Consider the following 14,625-nt stretch of genomic DNA (forward strand, 5'->3'; position numbering starts at 1 on the left):
CACACATGAGATCATCCATTCACCTACTCTGCGTCTCACAAAGACACATCGGTTGGAACCAAAAATCTCAAATATGGACTCATCAGACCAAAGGACAGATTTCCATTGGTCTAATGTCAATTGCTTGTGTTTCTTGGCCCAAGCAATTCTCTTCTTCTTATTGGTGTCCTTTAGTAGTGATTTCTTGGCAGCAATTCGACCATGAAGGCCTGATTCATTCAGTCTCCTCTGAACAGTTGATGTTGTGATGCGTCTTTTACTTGAACTCTGTGAAGCATTTATTTGGGCTGCAATCTGAGATGCAGTTAACTCTAATGAACTTATCCTCTGCAGCAGATATCTCTGGATCTTCCTTCCCTGTGATGGTCCTCAGGAGAGCCAGTTTCATCATAGCACTTGATGGTTTTTACAACTGAACTTGAAGAAACTTTCAAAGTTCTTGAAATTTTCCGTATTGACTGACCTTCATGTCTTAAAGTAATGATGGATCGTCATTTCTCTTTGCTTATTTGAGCTGTTATTGCCATAATATGGACTTGTTCTTTTACCAAATAGGACTATGTTCTGTATACCACCCCTACCTTGTCACAACACAACTTATTGGCTCAAACAAATGAACTTTTAATAAGGCACATCTGTTAATTGAAATGCATTCCAGTTGACTACCTCATAAAGCTGGTTGAGAGAATGTCATGAGTGTGTCATCAAGGCAAAGAGTGGCTACTTTGAAGAATCTCAAATATAAAATATATATTTGATTTGTTTAACACTTTTTTGGTTACTACATGATTCCATGTGTTATTTCATAGTTTTGATGTCTTCACTATTATTCTACAATGTAGAAAATAGTACAAATAAAGAAAAACCCTTGAATGAGTAGGTGTGTCCAAACTTTTGACTGTCACTGTATGCTTTATGTGTGTTTTATATAAAAACCAAGACAGAAATGCACGTGTCTGTGTAGAGAGAGAGAGGAGAGAACATACTGTACACAACCACATCAGAGACCCATATATTTTCTCCCCAAAAATTATGCAGTTTATCTTTTTCCTTCATTTGCATCTCGTTTCACAATAAAAAACTAAAGAAACCGCCATACCATGAAAATGTAATAAAATAACAATACAAATAATATGTATATAGAATTATCAACAAACAGACATGAATAATAATAACAATACTATTAATCGTTAACATAATATGACACTTCTTAATCGCTGATCTCATGCATACTCACACACCACCCATCCGTTAGGAAAGAGAGGGCGATTACTAAAAATAGAACCAGGAGTTCAACCAGTTCACAATAAGCGCCTAGCTACATGCAATGACATAAAAGAGAGCCTCATGTACACATTCTTCCTGGCATAAGGTTATTTACACCAGACTGTACTGTATTATATTGCTGCTCCCACCTAGTATACTGTACAGGGCACAATACAAAACTGACTGGAGTCGAACAACATACGCTGTGATGCGCCCAGAGTCTGGGGCTATGGTATAGTACAGACAACACAGACTGTCACAGAGTCTGGGGCTATGGTATAGTACAGACAACACAGACTGTGAGCAACGTTTTCACTTCTCTCTCCCTTCTTTCATCTGGTTTCTCAATCCGTTCATTTCTCTTCAGGTTCCTACAGTATGATGCTTCCTTCATTGTTTTAGTGCTTCTGTTTTGTTGTTTTCTTCTTCCTTTGCAGATATTTCTCTCCTTTCTTCCTCCTTTGGGATTGTCATCCGTGGGCTTGTTCCCCCTCTCTTTTCCTCCCTTACAGGGTCTTGTCGCTTTCCTTCTTTAAGTGGCTGAGGAAGAGAGAAGAGAGACAGGGTCAGGGATGATGCACACACACACACACACACACACACACACACACACACACACACACACACACACACACACACACACACACACACACACACACACACACACACACACACACACACACACACACACACACACACACCTCCAGCTGACACAGTCTCCCCACACCCCACCCAACTCCCCTGGTCCCATTAGTAGGCTACCTGTAGTACTCGTCCTGGGTGAGGGAGTGGTGGTGGTGGATCCACTGCTGTTCCAGGGCCAGTCTCTGGATCTGCAGCTCTGCGCTCTGGGCCTGCTGCATGGCCTGGAGCTGGTGGGCCGCTGACATGGAACCTGTCAGAGAGGAGGGCTGGGGCAGCTCACGGAACGGAGCGCCTGGAGGGGGAAGGAAAAGGGAAGAGGAAAGGGAGAAGAGGAGAGACAGGTGAGAGGAGAAGTGGAGAAGAGGAGAGACCGGTGAGAGGAAAGGGAGAAGAGGAGAAACAGGTGAGAGGAGAAGTGGAGAAGAGGAGAGACAGGTGAGAGGAGAAGTGGAGAAGAGGAGAGACAGGTGAGAGGAGAAGTGGAGAAGAGGAGAGACAGGTGAGAGGAGAAGTGGAGAAGAGGAGAGACAGGTGAGAGGAAAGGGAGAAGAGGAGAAACAGGTGAGAGGAGAAGTGGAGAGAGGAGAGACAGGTGAGAGGAGAAGTGGAGAAGAGGAGAGACAGGTGAGAGGAGAAGTGGAGAAGAGGAGAGACAGGTGAGAGGAAAGGGAGAAGAGGAGAAACAGGTGAGAGGAGAAGTGGAGAAGAGGAGAGACAGGTGAGAGGAGAAGTGGAGAAGAGGAGAGACAGGTGAGAGGAGAAGTGGAGAAGAGGAGAGACAGGTGAGAGGAAAGGGAGAAGAGGAGAAACAGGTGAGAGGAGAAGTGGAGAAGAGGAGAGACAGGTGAGAGGAGAAGTGGAGAAGAGGAGAGACAGGTGAGAGGAAAGGGAGAAGAGGAGAAACAGGTGAGAGGAGAAGTGGAGAAGAGGAGAGACCGGTAAGAGGAGAAGTGGAGAAGAGGAGAGACAGGTGAGAGGAGGAGTGGAGAAGAGGAGAGACAGGTGAGAGGAGAAGTGGAGAAGAGGAGAGACAGGTGAGAGGAGAAGTGGAGAAGAGGAGAGACCGGTGAGAGGAGGAGTAGAGAAGAGGAGAGACCGGTAGAGGAGAAGTGGAGAAGAGGAGAGACAGGTGAGAGGAGAAGTGGAGAAGGGGAGAGACCGGTGAGAGGAGAAGTGGAGAAGAGGAGAGACAGGTGAGAGGAGGAGTGGAGAAGAGGAGAGACAGGTGAGAGGAGAAGTGGAGAAGAGGAGAGACAGGTGAGAGGAAAGGGAGAAGAGGAGAGACAGGTGAGAGGAGAAGTGGAGAAGAGGAGAGACAGGTGAGAGGAGAAGTGGAGAAGAGGAGAGACAGGTGAGAGGAAAGGGAGAAGAGGAGAGACAGGTGAGAGGAGAAGTGGAGAAGAGGAGAGACAGGTGAGAGGAGAAGTGGAGAAGAGGAGAGACAGGTGAGAGGAAAGGGAGAAGAGGAGAAACAGGTGAGAGGAGAAGTGGAGAAGAGGAGAGACAGGTGAGAGGAGAAGTGGAGAAGAGGAGAGACAGGTGAGAGGAGAAGTGGAGAAGAGGAGAGACCGGTGAGAGGAGGAGTAGAGAAGAGGAGAGACCGGTAGAGGAGAAGTGGAGAAGAGGAGAGACAGGTGAGAGGAGAAGTGGAGAAGAGGAGAGACCGGTGAGAGGAGGAGTAGAGAAGAGGAGAGACCGGTAGAGGAGAAGTGGAGAAGAGGAGAGACAGGTGAGAGGAGGAGTGGAGAAGGGGAGAGACCGGTGAGAGGAGGAGTAGAGAAGAGGAGAGACAGGTGAGAGGAGGAGTAGAGAAGAGGAGAGACAGGTGAGAGGAGAAGTGGAGAAGAGGAGAGACAGGTGAGAGGAGAAGTGGAGAAGAGGAGAGACCGGTGAGAGGAGAAGTGGAGAAGAGGAGAGACAGGTGAGAGGAGGAGTGGAGAAGAGGAGAGACAGGTGAGAGGAGGAGTGGAGAAGGGGAGAGACCGGTGAGAGGAGGAGTAGAGAAGAGGAGAGACAGGTGAGAGGAGGAGTAGAGAAGAGGAGAGACAGGTGAGAGGAGAAGTGGAGAAGAGGAGAGACAGGTGAGAGGAGAAGTGGAGAAGAGGAGAGACAGGTGAGAGGAGGAGTGGAGAGACAGGTGAGAGGAGGAGTAGAGAAGAGGAGAGACAGGTGAGAGGAGGAGTAGAGAAGAGGAGAGACAGGTGAGAGGAGGAGTGGAGAAGAGGAGAGACAGGTGAGAGGAGAAGTGGAGAAGAGGAGAGACAGGTGAGAGGAGGAGTGGAGAAGAGGAGAGACAGGTGAGAGGAGGAGTGGAGAAGAGGAGTGACAGGTGAGAGGAGGAGTGGAGAAGAGGAAAGACAGGTGAGAGGAGGAGTGGAGAAGAGGAGAGACAGGTGAGAGGAGGAGTAGAGAAGATGAGAGACAGGTGAGAGGAGGAGTGGAGAAGAGGAGAGACAGGTGAGAGGAGAAGTGGAGAAGAGGAGAGACAGGTGAGAGGAGAAGTGGAGAAGAGGAGAGACAGGTGAGAGGAGAAGTGGAGAAGAGGAGAGACAGGTGAGAGGAGGAGTGGAGAAGGGAGAGACAGGTGAGAGGAGGAGTAGAGAAGAGGAGAGACAGGTGAGGAGTGGAGAAGAGGAGAGACAGGTGAGAGGAGGAGTGGAGAAGAGGAGAGACAGGTGAGAGGAGGAGTGGAGAAGGGAGAGACAGGTGAGGAGTGGAGAAGAGGAGAGACAGGTGAGAGGAGGAGTAGAGAAGGGAGAGACAGGTGAGGAGTGGAGAAGAGGAGAGACAGGTGAGAGGAGGAGTGGAGAAGAGGAGAGACAGGTGAGAGGAGGAGTGGAGAAGGGAGAGACAGGTGAGGAGTGGAGAAGAGGAGAGACAGGTGAGAGGAGGAGTAGAGAAGAGGAAAGACAGGTGAGAGGAGGAGTAGAGAAGAGGAGAGACAGGTGAGAGGAGGAGTAGAGAAGAGGAGAGACAGGTGAGAGGAGGAGTGGAGAAGGGAGAGACAGGTGAGGAGTGGAGAAGGGGAGAGACAGGTGAGAGGAGGAGAAGAGGAGAGACAGGTGAGAGGAGTGCAGAAGGGGAGAGACAGATGAGAGGAGGAGAAGAGAAGAGACAGGTGAGAGGAGTGGAGAAGAGGAGAGACAGGTGAGAGGATGAGTGGAGAAGGAGATAGACAGGTGAGAGGAGAAGGGAGAGACAGGTGAGAGGAGGAGTGGAGAGACAGGTGAGAGGAGCAGTGGAGAAGAGAGAGACAGGTGAAAGGAGGAGAGGAGAAGAGGAGAGACGGAGGAGAGGAGAAGAGGAGAGACAGGTGAGAGGAGGAGAGGAGAAGAGGAGAGACAGGTGAGATAAGGAGTGGAGAAGGAGATAGACAGGTGAGAGGAGGAGTGGAGAAGAGACAGGTGAGAGGAGAAGTGGAGAAGAGGAGAGACAGGTGAGAGGAGGAGTGGAGAGACAGGTGAGAGGAGAAGTGGAGAAGAGGAGAGACAGGTGAGAGGAGGAGTGGAGAGACAGGTGAGAGGAGGAGTGGAGAGACAGGTGAGAGGAGGAGTGGAGAAGGTTGAGACAGGTGAGGTAGACAGTGACAGGAAGATAGTTAGGTATCATATTCATGATAGAACACAGACAGACAGACAGGCAGGCAGACAGAAAAATAAACAAACCGACTGAAAAAACAAGCCTTTCCTCACCGAAGAGCTGTTGTCGTAGCACCTCGCTTTCAGTGAGGGGGTGTGCCAGGATGGGGGTGCCCAGCGTTGCCCCTGGGTAGGGCAGGCGGGCCAGGGGAGACCCCGACGCCAACGGGTCCATCAGGGGGTGCACCCCGCCCGCCGCTAGGGGCCAATGATGTAACAGGAAACACAAGGAGATATTTAATAAGAATCACAGCATCAACAACCACGTTAACATCAACATCTGTAACAGACAGGATGAGCTTTCTCAGGCCCAGCTCAAAAGAGCACTAAATAGTAGTGTGTAGATCATAGTACAAGATCACAACTGTGGTAGTGTTAGCAGCAGTGGGTACCTGTGTCTTGCTGGTGCAGGTGCAGGTGGGAGTGGATGTGTGAGTGCTGGTGATGATGAGGCGTGACGTTCAACATCTGAAGACGCCCTGGAATCTCTCCTCCTCCTGTTCCTCCTCCGCCACTTCCACCACTTCCTCCACTTCCATTGCTTCCCCCTCTTTCTCTTTCTCTCTCTCGCTCCCTCTCTCGTCCCCTCTCTCCACCGGCTGGCAGCCCCGCTCTGTCTCGCTCTCTTTCTCTCTCCCTCTCTCCACTCCTTTCTCTCTCAGAGGTGGTGGGGGAGCGAGTGGCAGGGGGGTAGGTCTCAGGAGGGGCGGTCACCGGGGCGGGGGCAGGTGGGGGGTGAGATGGGGGGAGGGAGCTGGGAAAGGAGTGCGGTGCGGGGTGATGGAGGGATGAAACAGGGTTGGAGGAGGGTGGAGGAGGAGCGGGCAGAGGTGCAGCTGCGGGGGCCGGGGGTGGAGGGGCTGGTGCAGGTGCAGGGTGAGAGGGGAGCGAGGGAGGAAGCAGGGAGAAGGGGGGAGGGTTGGAGAGGGACTGAGGGGCGGGAGGAGGGTTAGGGAGGCGACTCACTGGGGCTAACGCTGGGTTCTGGAGGGGCGGTGGTGGGGGTGGAGGAGCCTGGGGAGGGGGGGTGCCGTAAATGGACACCTCACCTCCACCCCCTCCCCCCAGCAGTAGGGAGTGAGCATGTGCATGAGCGTGTGCGTGGGCATGCGAGTGGGAGTGGGCGAGGGCGAGAGCCGTAGGATCTCCCAAGGAGCCCGGCTGGTACACCCTGTCCTCACTCTTAAACTCAAACCCCGGCTTCATGCGCTCACGGTGGGCTGCCACTGCATGGGGAAACCCCATCCCCCCTAACCCTGCACCCCCCATCCCCCCATGTCCTCCTCCATGCCCCCCTGGCCCTCCCTCCATACTGCCCCCATAGAGGAAACCCAAGATGGCTGCCGCTGTGGCTGCATCAGCAGGCATGTGATGTGGGTGGGCCAGAGCATGGTTCTGGAACTGGGGGAGGAAGAAGGAGGGGTGGACATGGGGGTGGCCATGAGGGTGGCCATGATGGTGGACATGCGGGTGTTGGTGTTGGCGACTAGCCCCGAGGGGGGACATGGCGTGGGGCCGGGCATACTCGCTCAGGGTCCGCAGTGCGGGGGTGTCAGGGCCCAGGTACGGCCCTCCTAACCCAATCCCCAGAGCCCCCTGTGGGCCAACCACCGTTGAACCCCCCATTGATTGCATGAGGAGGGAGTGTGGGATGTGTTGAGAGAGGGAGGGGTGGAGGTGGGAGGGGTGGAGGTGAGCGTGGGGGTGTGGGTGGGAGTGGTGCTGCTGGGGGTGAGGTTGAGGGTGAGACCCAGGGTTAGAAGAGGAGTTAGGGTCGAGGAGGATGGAGGAGGAGGAGGGGAAGAAGAGAGAGGATCCCTGGCGTTGTATATTTGCATTGTTATTGTCCTTCTGTTGCTGCAGGGAGAGAGGGAGCATTTAAAGAGACAAAAAGGAGAAGGAAATTGAGCATTGTGTCCCACTCCCTCCCTCATCGCCTCCCTCTCCCTCGCTCATCACCTCCCCCTCACTGCCTCATTATACTCACTTGTAGATGCCTCTCCAGGTCCCGCTCCCTCTCTCTCTCCCTCTCTCGTTCCCGCTCCTTCTCCCTCAGGTCTCTGGCCCTCTGCTCCACCTCTCTCCGGGCTCTCTCGATCACCTCGTTCCTCTTCTTCCACAGTTTGGAGCCGTCCAGGGGGACGAAGAGAACGTCGCTGCGGGCGCAGGAGTTTCCACTGCCCCGATCTAGAACCCTGTGGAACCTAGAACCACATCAGCAAAATATAACCAATTTATGCATCGGATTTTGTTCCCATATGATGATACTATCTTTATTATCTGGCAATGTCTTCTGTGATAGGTGTTGTTGTCTTTGATATACTGGCGGCAGGTAGCCTAGTGGTTAGAGTGTTGGGCTAGTAACCAAAAGGTTGTGGGATAGAATCCCCAAGCTGACAAGGTAAAAATCTGTTGTTCTGCCCCTGAACAATGCAGTTAACCCACTGTTCCCCGGACGCTCAAGGCGTGGATGTTGATTATGGCAGACCCCTGCACCTCTCTGATTCAACGAGGTTGGGTTAAATGCAGAAGACACATTTCAATTGTACAGGTGACTAGGTATCCCCCTTTACCGATCTACAAAACATCTTCTGTGATAGGTGTTGTTGTCTTTGATATACTTTAGGCCTATCTACAAAACATCTTCTGTGATAGGTGTTGTTGTCTTTGATATACTTTAGGCCTATCTACAAAACATCTTCTGTGACAGGAATACATTTCTCAGCCCCTTTATCTAGAAATAATAGCTGACATATTATGATAAGTGCCAGTGACAAAAACAGAGATAAAACCACATAAATCAGTTGTTAGGACTTGTTGTTAGAGTGACATATGATGGAGCCCTTCTGTTGCTATGACGCCTATCCCATCTCACCGTGCTGATTGGCTGGCGTGGATCGGAATGTCCACCGGCTTGGGCTCAGGGGAGGGACTTCTCAAAACAGGAGGTGGGCTTTCACTCTCCTCCCTCTCCTCTATTGGTTCCTCCTTGATGACAGGTGGGGGAGGTGGACCTGTGGACGAATCAGAATGCCCATCTCTAGGAAGCGAGGAGCTACAGCCAGGGGCCGAAGTGCCATTGTTGTTGCCGGGGTTACTAAGAGGTGGGGGTCCTTTTGAGGCGTTTTGAGGTGAGAGGGACTGAGAGAGAGAGTTGGTATGGCTGCTGCCACTGCTACTGTTACTATTGCTGTTAGTCGGGACCAGGTTGTTCCCACTGTTCCCATTGGGGTGGTAGGGGCCGCTGAAGGGGGCGTGGCTGTTCAAAGTGCTGTGAAAAGGTGAGGGCCGACAGCCAGGTGACACACCTGAACCAGGAAGTGACATGTTGGCCCCAGAGGAGGAGCCTGGAGGGTAGGAAGGAAACCCTCCCATCTGATTGGTCGAGGGGTTTAGCAAAGGAGAGAGGGGTGTTGCAGGAGTCTGATTAGAGGAAGGGTAATTTGCCGGACGAACGTGATTGGGTCCCAGGCCGGAGGGGGGTTGGGGCTGAGCGAGGGAGGTTTGGGGAGTGGGGAGAGGGGGAGGAGGTGGCGGAGGAGGGTAAGGAGCATTCGGAGGGTGTCCATGAGGAGTAGAGGAGGAAGAGGAGGGAGAAAGGGACGGGGGTTGGGGGGGACCGCCACGGTTTTGGTAGAGAGACGACTCTCGCTGGTTGGTGTCCCTCTCTCGGTCCCTGTCTCTGGGCTGCTGGGCTGGAAAGTGGGGGTGGGGCAGGTGGGGGATCTGAGGTCCACCTGGGTAGTCTCGGCCCAGGTTTGGAGTCATTCCGGGAGGGCTGGGGTACTCATGGGCTGGGCCGGTGGAGGGTGGGCCACCAGGGGGATAGTCCTTGGCCCCAGGAGGGTACTCTCTGTGGAAGTGTTCTGGTCCAGAGGGGGAATTGTGCCTTGTCTGTCCCTGGTCCATCGATGGGGGGTAGTCTCGTTTGGAGGCGCTTTGAGGATGTGGGTGGGGGGGTAGGGTAGGGTGGCTGGGGTTGTTTTGGGGTGAGGAAGGGGGGTCGCGGTTTAGCATGGGGGCTGCAGGTAACCCACTGGTCGAGCTTGGGGGGTTTCCTAGGGGGAGGGGGTTATTATTGGGGTTAACATTGCCCCCCGCCTCTCTCATCTGGCCCCCAAACTCACCCCACCGCCCCCCCTCTTTGTCTCTGGGGTGCCCCCTTCCTCCCCCAGCACCGGTGGGTCCAAACTCTCTGTTCTGATTCTCATTACGATTCTGTAAAGGGAACTCCCTTCCTCCTACATCCCTCTCTCCCTCCCTGTCCCTCTCTCTATCCCTCTCTCTTTCTCTGAACCCCCCTGGTCCAAATTCTCTTCCCCCAGGACCCATGGGGGGGTCTCTCCCAGAGCTCTGAGGTCCCAGGCCTTGGTACTCCCGGTTCTGACCCCCAAACTCCCTCCCTTGGACCCCATTAGGACCACCCATCCCACCAGAAGTGCTGCTGTTACTACCACCACTACTAGCTGAGAAATCTCTACCTATCTCTCTCCCCCCATACTCCACCCTCACTCCCCCCCTCTCCCTCTCGCCGGCCGCCCCCCTCTCCCTTTCCCCTCCCCCGGAAGCGTACCTGGGGAGGTACTCCTTGTGGGGGTGGGGGAGGTAAGGGGGGTGGGAGGAGGATGAATGACGGGAGGAAGGGGGGTTGTAGACGGATGGCAGTTGCTGCTGCTGCACTGGGGGTTGGTGCTGCGGCTGGTGAGCGTGGTGGTTACCAGAGTAACGGGTGTAGCCCCAGCTCCCCTGGCAACTGGTTGCCGTGCCTCCCTGCCATCCGGTGGGGCTGTAGTGGTGGGGGTGGGGCGGGGGCTGGGAGGGGGGTAAGGGGCTGGTTTGGGGTAACAGAGAGGGAGGAGCCGTCTTGTTGTCCATCAGTTTCTCACCTTTCTCCATTTTCTCTCTCTCTACCTTGACTTCTGAGGGTAGGTTCTGCCCCCCTAGTTCTAAGGGTTTCAGCGCTGGTGGAGGAGGAAGGGGTGGTGGAGGGGGGTGTGGAATGTTGGGGTTGCCGTGGGGATAGTCTCCCCCGGCGACAGTTGCCTTGGTCACACACTGCGCTTTAGCTTTGGAGTTCATTCGATTGCCACTGTGCACAGTGTCAGCGCTGGCCGGTCCATACTCCATCTTGCTCACCAGCTTGGAGTCCTGTGAGAAATAGGACTTCCTGCCACTATTGCTGTCATTGGCTGAATCCCCTGCTCCGCAGAGAGAGGGAACAGGAACAGAGGAAGAGATGGAGGAGGATGGCAGCTTCAGAGAAGGGCTGTCCTCCATTCCTCCATCCTTCCTTTCTCCATCTCCGCAAGACTCATCCCCTCTCCCCTCTCTGGCTGCTCTCCTTTCCTCTCCTCCTGTCTTCCCCACTCCTCCCTCTTTCCTTTTCTCCCGTTCCCCCTCTCCTTGCTTTGGTGAGTCTGGACCATCAGAGTCAGAGTCTAAACTGGCTGGAGGGGAGGCAGAGAGACTCGGGGAGGAAGATCGATTGTCCTGGTCGATGTCCCGCCCACTGCTCAGGCTATTGGCCAAGCTCCCTACAACTGAGCTCCTGCTGCCCTGGGATTGGCCATCCTCGTTGTCACTGTCACGTGACTGTCTGGGAGCCGAGGGTGGGGGCGGTATAGTGGGGGGAGTACTGTCAGTTGAATGAGTTGAAGTCGGTGGGTTGGTGGCAGAGGAAGAATCCTGATGACATAAGGTGAATATGAGGAAAGTATATATTAATTAAATGTTGACATTTTAACATCCTAATTCAACCTAGTGGTGCAGTTCAACATCACGTTACACTAACCTGGACTTTCTGCCTCTTTGGTGGAGGCACAAGTTCCTCCCCTTCACTCTCTGACGAATCATGGCCTTGCGATCTGTGATTGAAGCGACTGACAGCCAATTCCTCGCCAGCAGCTCTTTGCTACGATACAGAATATGTATGTATATCATTTTTGAAAGTAAGAAAGACAAACACACAGAGAGATGACACTGCAGGTAAAGCAGTATAAAACACACCAGATTGGCACTACAATTGGACGTATAAGGCAACCATGGTGGTGATGACTCATACAGGTACACAAGACACATGGCTTCATTAAGGCTTACATGTAGATCAATATCAGTCTCTTCTCTCTCTCTCTCACACACACACACACACACACACACACACACACACACACACACACACACACACACACACACACACACACACACACACACACACACACACACACACACACACACACACACACACACACTTTCCTATAGACAAATATAGATGGAAAGACTACATGACAAACAAAGCCATAAGGAGACAGAGACTGCCATTACTAGAGACGGACAGGGTCAACATAACAAGAGTTACTTAGGGAGAACACGGGAAAGAACAGACATAAAACATGATAGGCTCTCACCGTCTGCCTGTCGTTTCGTTCTGCACGAGAAGGGCTGGGATGCGGGCGTCTACCCCTCCTCTCCTCGTTGCTTCCCCCCCGCCTCCGCCCACTGCGCATTGGCATCTGAACCGCCAGGGGTGGAAGGGGCAAGAAGGAGGAGGAGAGGTGAGAGGAGGAACATGAGGGGTAAAGGGGGGTGGAGGTGGGTAAAGGGGGGTAGAGAGAGGTAAAGGGGGGTCGAGGGGGGTAGAGGGAGGTAAGGGTGTCAAAACAATAAGAGAACAGTAGAGGACAAAACCAAGGAGGAGGAGGGGAGAGGGGGAAAGAAAAAAGTGAGGGATAGAGGGGGCAGAAAGGAGGGGAGAGGGGATCAGGGAAGGGTAAGGGGGAACGAAGGATGATGAAATATGGAGGGGGCAGGAATGAGGGAGAAAGGAGAGAGGATCAGTAATGGGTGGGGGAGGTAAGAGCATGAGGAGGAAAAGGAGAGAGGAGAAGAGGAATTGGGAGGGTAGAAGGCAGCAAGAACGAGGAGGAGAGAAGAGAACAGAGAGAGGAATAATTATGACATCAATGTCCACACAGAATATACACACAGAATATACACACCGAATATACACACAGAAACACACTGAATATACACACAGAAACACACAGAATATACACACCAAATATACACAGAAACACACAGAATATACACAAGAATATACACACAGAATATCTTAACTCCAAAAGTCTTATTCATGTTAAATGATGTCAAATATAACATCCCAATCCATCTCTGTGCAATATAATACCACATATTAACAATAAACACATCTGCAATCTGACCCACACATGCACACTCAGCTACACAGCTGAACAAGGTTGAGATGAAGGAAGCCATTGAAACACTTCATACCGATTCTTTGTGAGTTCGAGTTTTCATCGTTACTCCTTTATGATGTCCACCCCTCCCCACAGGCCATAGCGGTGAATGAAGTGGTGTCCTTGTCTTTCTCCGTAGGACTGAAAATCACCTCACCACCATCTGAGCTTCTACAACCTGGAAGAAACACCACAATGATGAATTCTCTACCTAACCAGGCCAGTCCCATTGAATTAGGTAGCATCAGAAAACCCCATACAAATAAAATACAACGATACAACAACCATAAAACAACACATTACTTTACAGGACACATTACAGTGCACCATCAATCATAATAACAAATGCTGTACACATATCGAAGGATAAATATTGAACAATCAATATCGAACAATAACATCAACATTACAACTACAGTTCTAGGGAATTCATTGCAATGGTGGACTGATTAACTAGGCATGGCTTTGAGTGCAGGTACAAGTCGAGGATCCTCAACACAGCGATGCTACAGGAAAACCGATATCTGACTCATATCACACTTCAATACTGAATGGATGCGTTGATGAGTAATACACCGCAGTTCAGTTCATTCAGAAGAATCACGATTAAAGGAAAACTCCACTCAAAAACAACATGTTGGTATTTGTTTCATTAGTCCATTGTTGATATAGTCCCAAAATGTTTTGCACGTCAGAAATCAAGTTTTCAAGATATATAACTTTAAAAACCAGAGATACAGCCGGCATGATGCATTTTCATTCATACTGCCTATATCAACAATGGACTAAATGAAAAAAATACCGAAATATAGTTTTGGGTGGTTTTCCTTTAAGGACATGGAATCTGTACACAGATGTATAGATACTGTCGTGTATCACAATAAACACATTTGGATGAAAATATTGTGTGCACAGATTATTCCCTTATGCTGATGAACATTCGTATTTGGATACTGTACAGCACCTTCCCAAAGCAATTGGATGTGTGTTTGAGTTCAGAATCCACTAAGGTGTTGTTTAAGCCTAGGTCAGAAAGAGTTTAAGCTGTTATAGCCATCTCTATTCAATACTGAGCCTCAGGTAACCAGAGGGGCTATACCAGAACAACATTAGCTCCTTACCTACCCTACAGGAGCCCAGCCCCAGACCCAAACCTGCACGGGGTTATAAACAGCGCAGCCCCAGACCCAAACCTGCACGGGGTTATAAAGAGCCCAGCCCCAGACCCAAACCTGCACGGGGTTAAAAAGAGCCCAGCCCCAGACCCAAACCTGCACGGGGTTATAAAGAGCCCAGACCCAGACCCAAACCTGCACGGAGTTAAAAAGAGCCCAGCCCCAGACCCAAACCTGCACGGGGTTATAAAGAGCCCAGACCCAGACCCAAACCTGCACGGAGTTAAAAAGAGCCCAGCCCCAGACCCAAACCTGCACGGGGTTATAAAGAGCCCAGCCCCAGACCCAAACCTGCACGGGGTTACAAAGAGCCCAGCCCCAGACCCAAACCTGCACGGGGTTAAAAAGAGCCCAGCCCCAGACCTAAACCTGCACGGGGTTAAAAAGAGCCCAGCCCCACACCCAAACCTGCACGGGGTTAAAAAGAGCCCAGACCCAAACCTGCACGGGGTTAAAAAGAGCCCAGCCCCAGACCCAAACCTGCAAAGGGTTAAAAAGAGCCCAGCCCCAGACCCAAACCTGCACGGGGTTATAAAGAGCCCAGCCCCAGACCCAAACCTGCACGGGGTTAAAAAGAGCCCAGCCCCAGACCCAAACCTGCACGGGGTTATAAAGAGCCCAGCCCCAGACCCAAACCTGCACGGGGTT

The 14,625-nt window shown here is 51.9% G+C and overlaps 1 protein-coding gene across 1 annotated transcript; it reads right to left on the reverse strand.

Annotated features, from left to right (window-relative positions):
* Window positions 1-1,013: 1,013 nt before the first annotated feature.
* On the reverse strand, window positions 1,014-13,123 carry atn1 (atrophin 1). Its single transcript, XM_029719264.1, has 10 exons — window positions 12,837-13,123; window positions 11,954-12,058; window positions 11,341-11,460; window positions 10,123-11,234; window positions 8,425-9,744; window positions 7,537-7,753; window positions 5,942-7,406; window positions 5,604-5,747; window positions 2,029-2,203; window positions 1,014-1,806 (listed from the first exon to the last, which is right to left on the reverse strand). The coding sequence occupies exons 1-10, from the start codon at window positions 12,861-12,863 to the stop codon at window positions 1,773-1,775; spliced, it is 4,719 nt and encodes a 1,572-aa protein (XP_029575124.1). The 5' UTR covers window positions 12,864-13,123; the 3' UTR covers window positions 1,014-1,772.
* Between the last annotated feature and the right edge of the window lie 1,502 nt (window positions 13,124-14,625).

Source organism: Salmo trutta, chromosome 3 (assembly GCF_901001165.1).
Source record: "Salmo trutta chromosome 3, fSalTru1.1, whole genome shotgun sequence".
Taxonomy (NCBI): domain Eukaryota; kingdom Metazoa; phylum Chordata; class Actinopteri; order Salmoniformes; family Salmonidae; genus Salmo; species Salmo trutta.

Bases quoted from the DNA above. Each gene is read 5' to 3' on its own strand.
- atn1 (XM_029719264.1), bottom strand. From the start codon at position 12,863: ATGAAAACTCGAACTCACAAAGAATCG. The intron at 12,059-12,836 runs GTATGAAGTGTT...CTGGCGGTTCAG, and splicing joins CTCGAACTCACAAAGAATCG to ATGCCAATGCGCAGTGGGCG. The intron at 11,461-11,953 runs GTGAGAGCCTAT...TCTGTATCGTAG, and splicing joins AACGAAACGACAGGCAGACG to CAAAGAGCTGCTGGCGAGGA.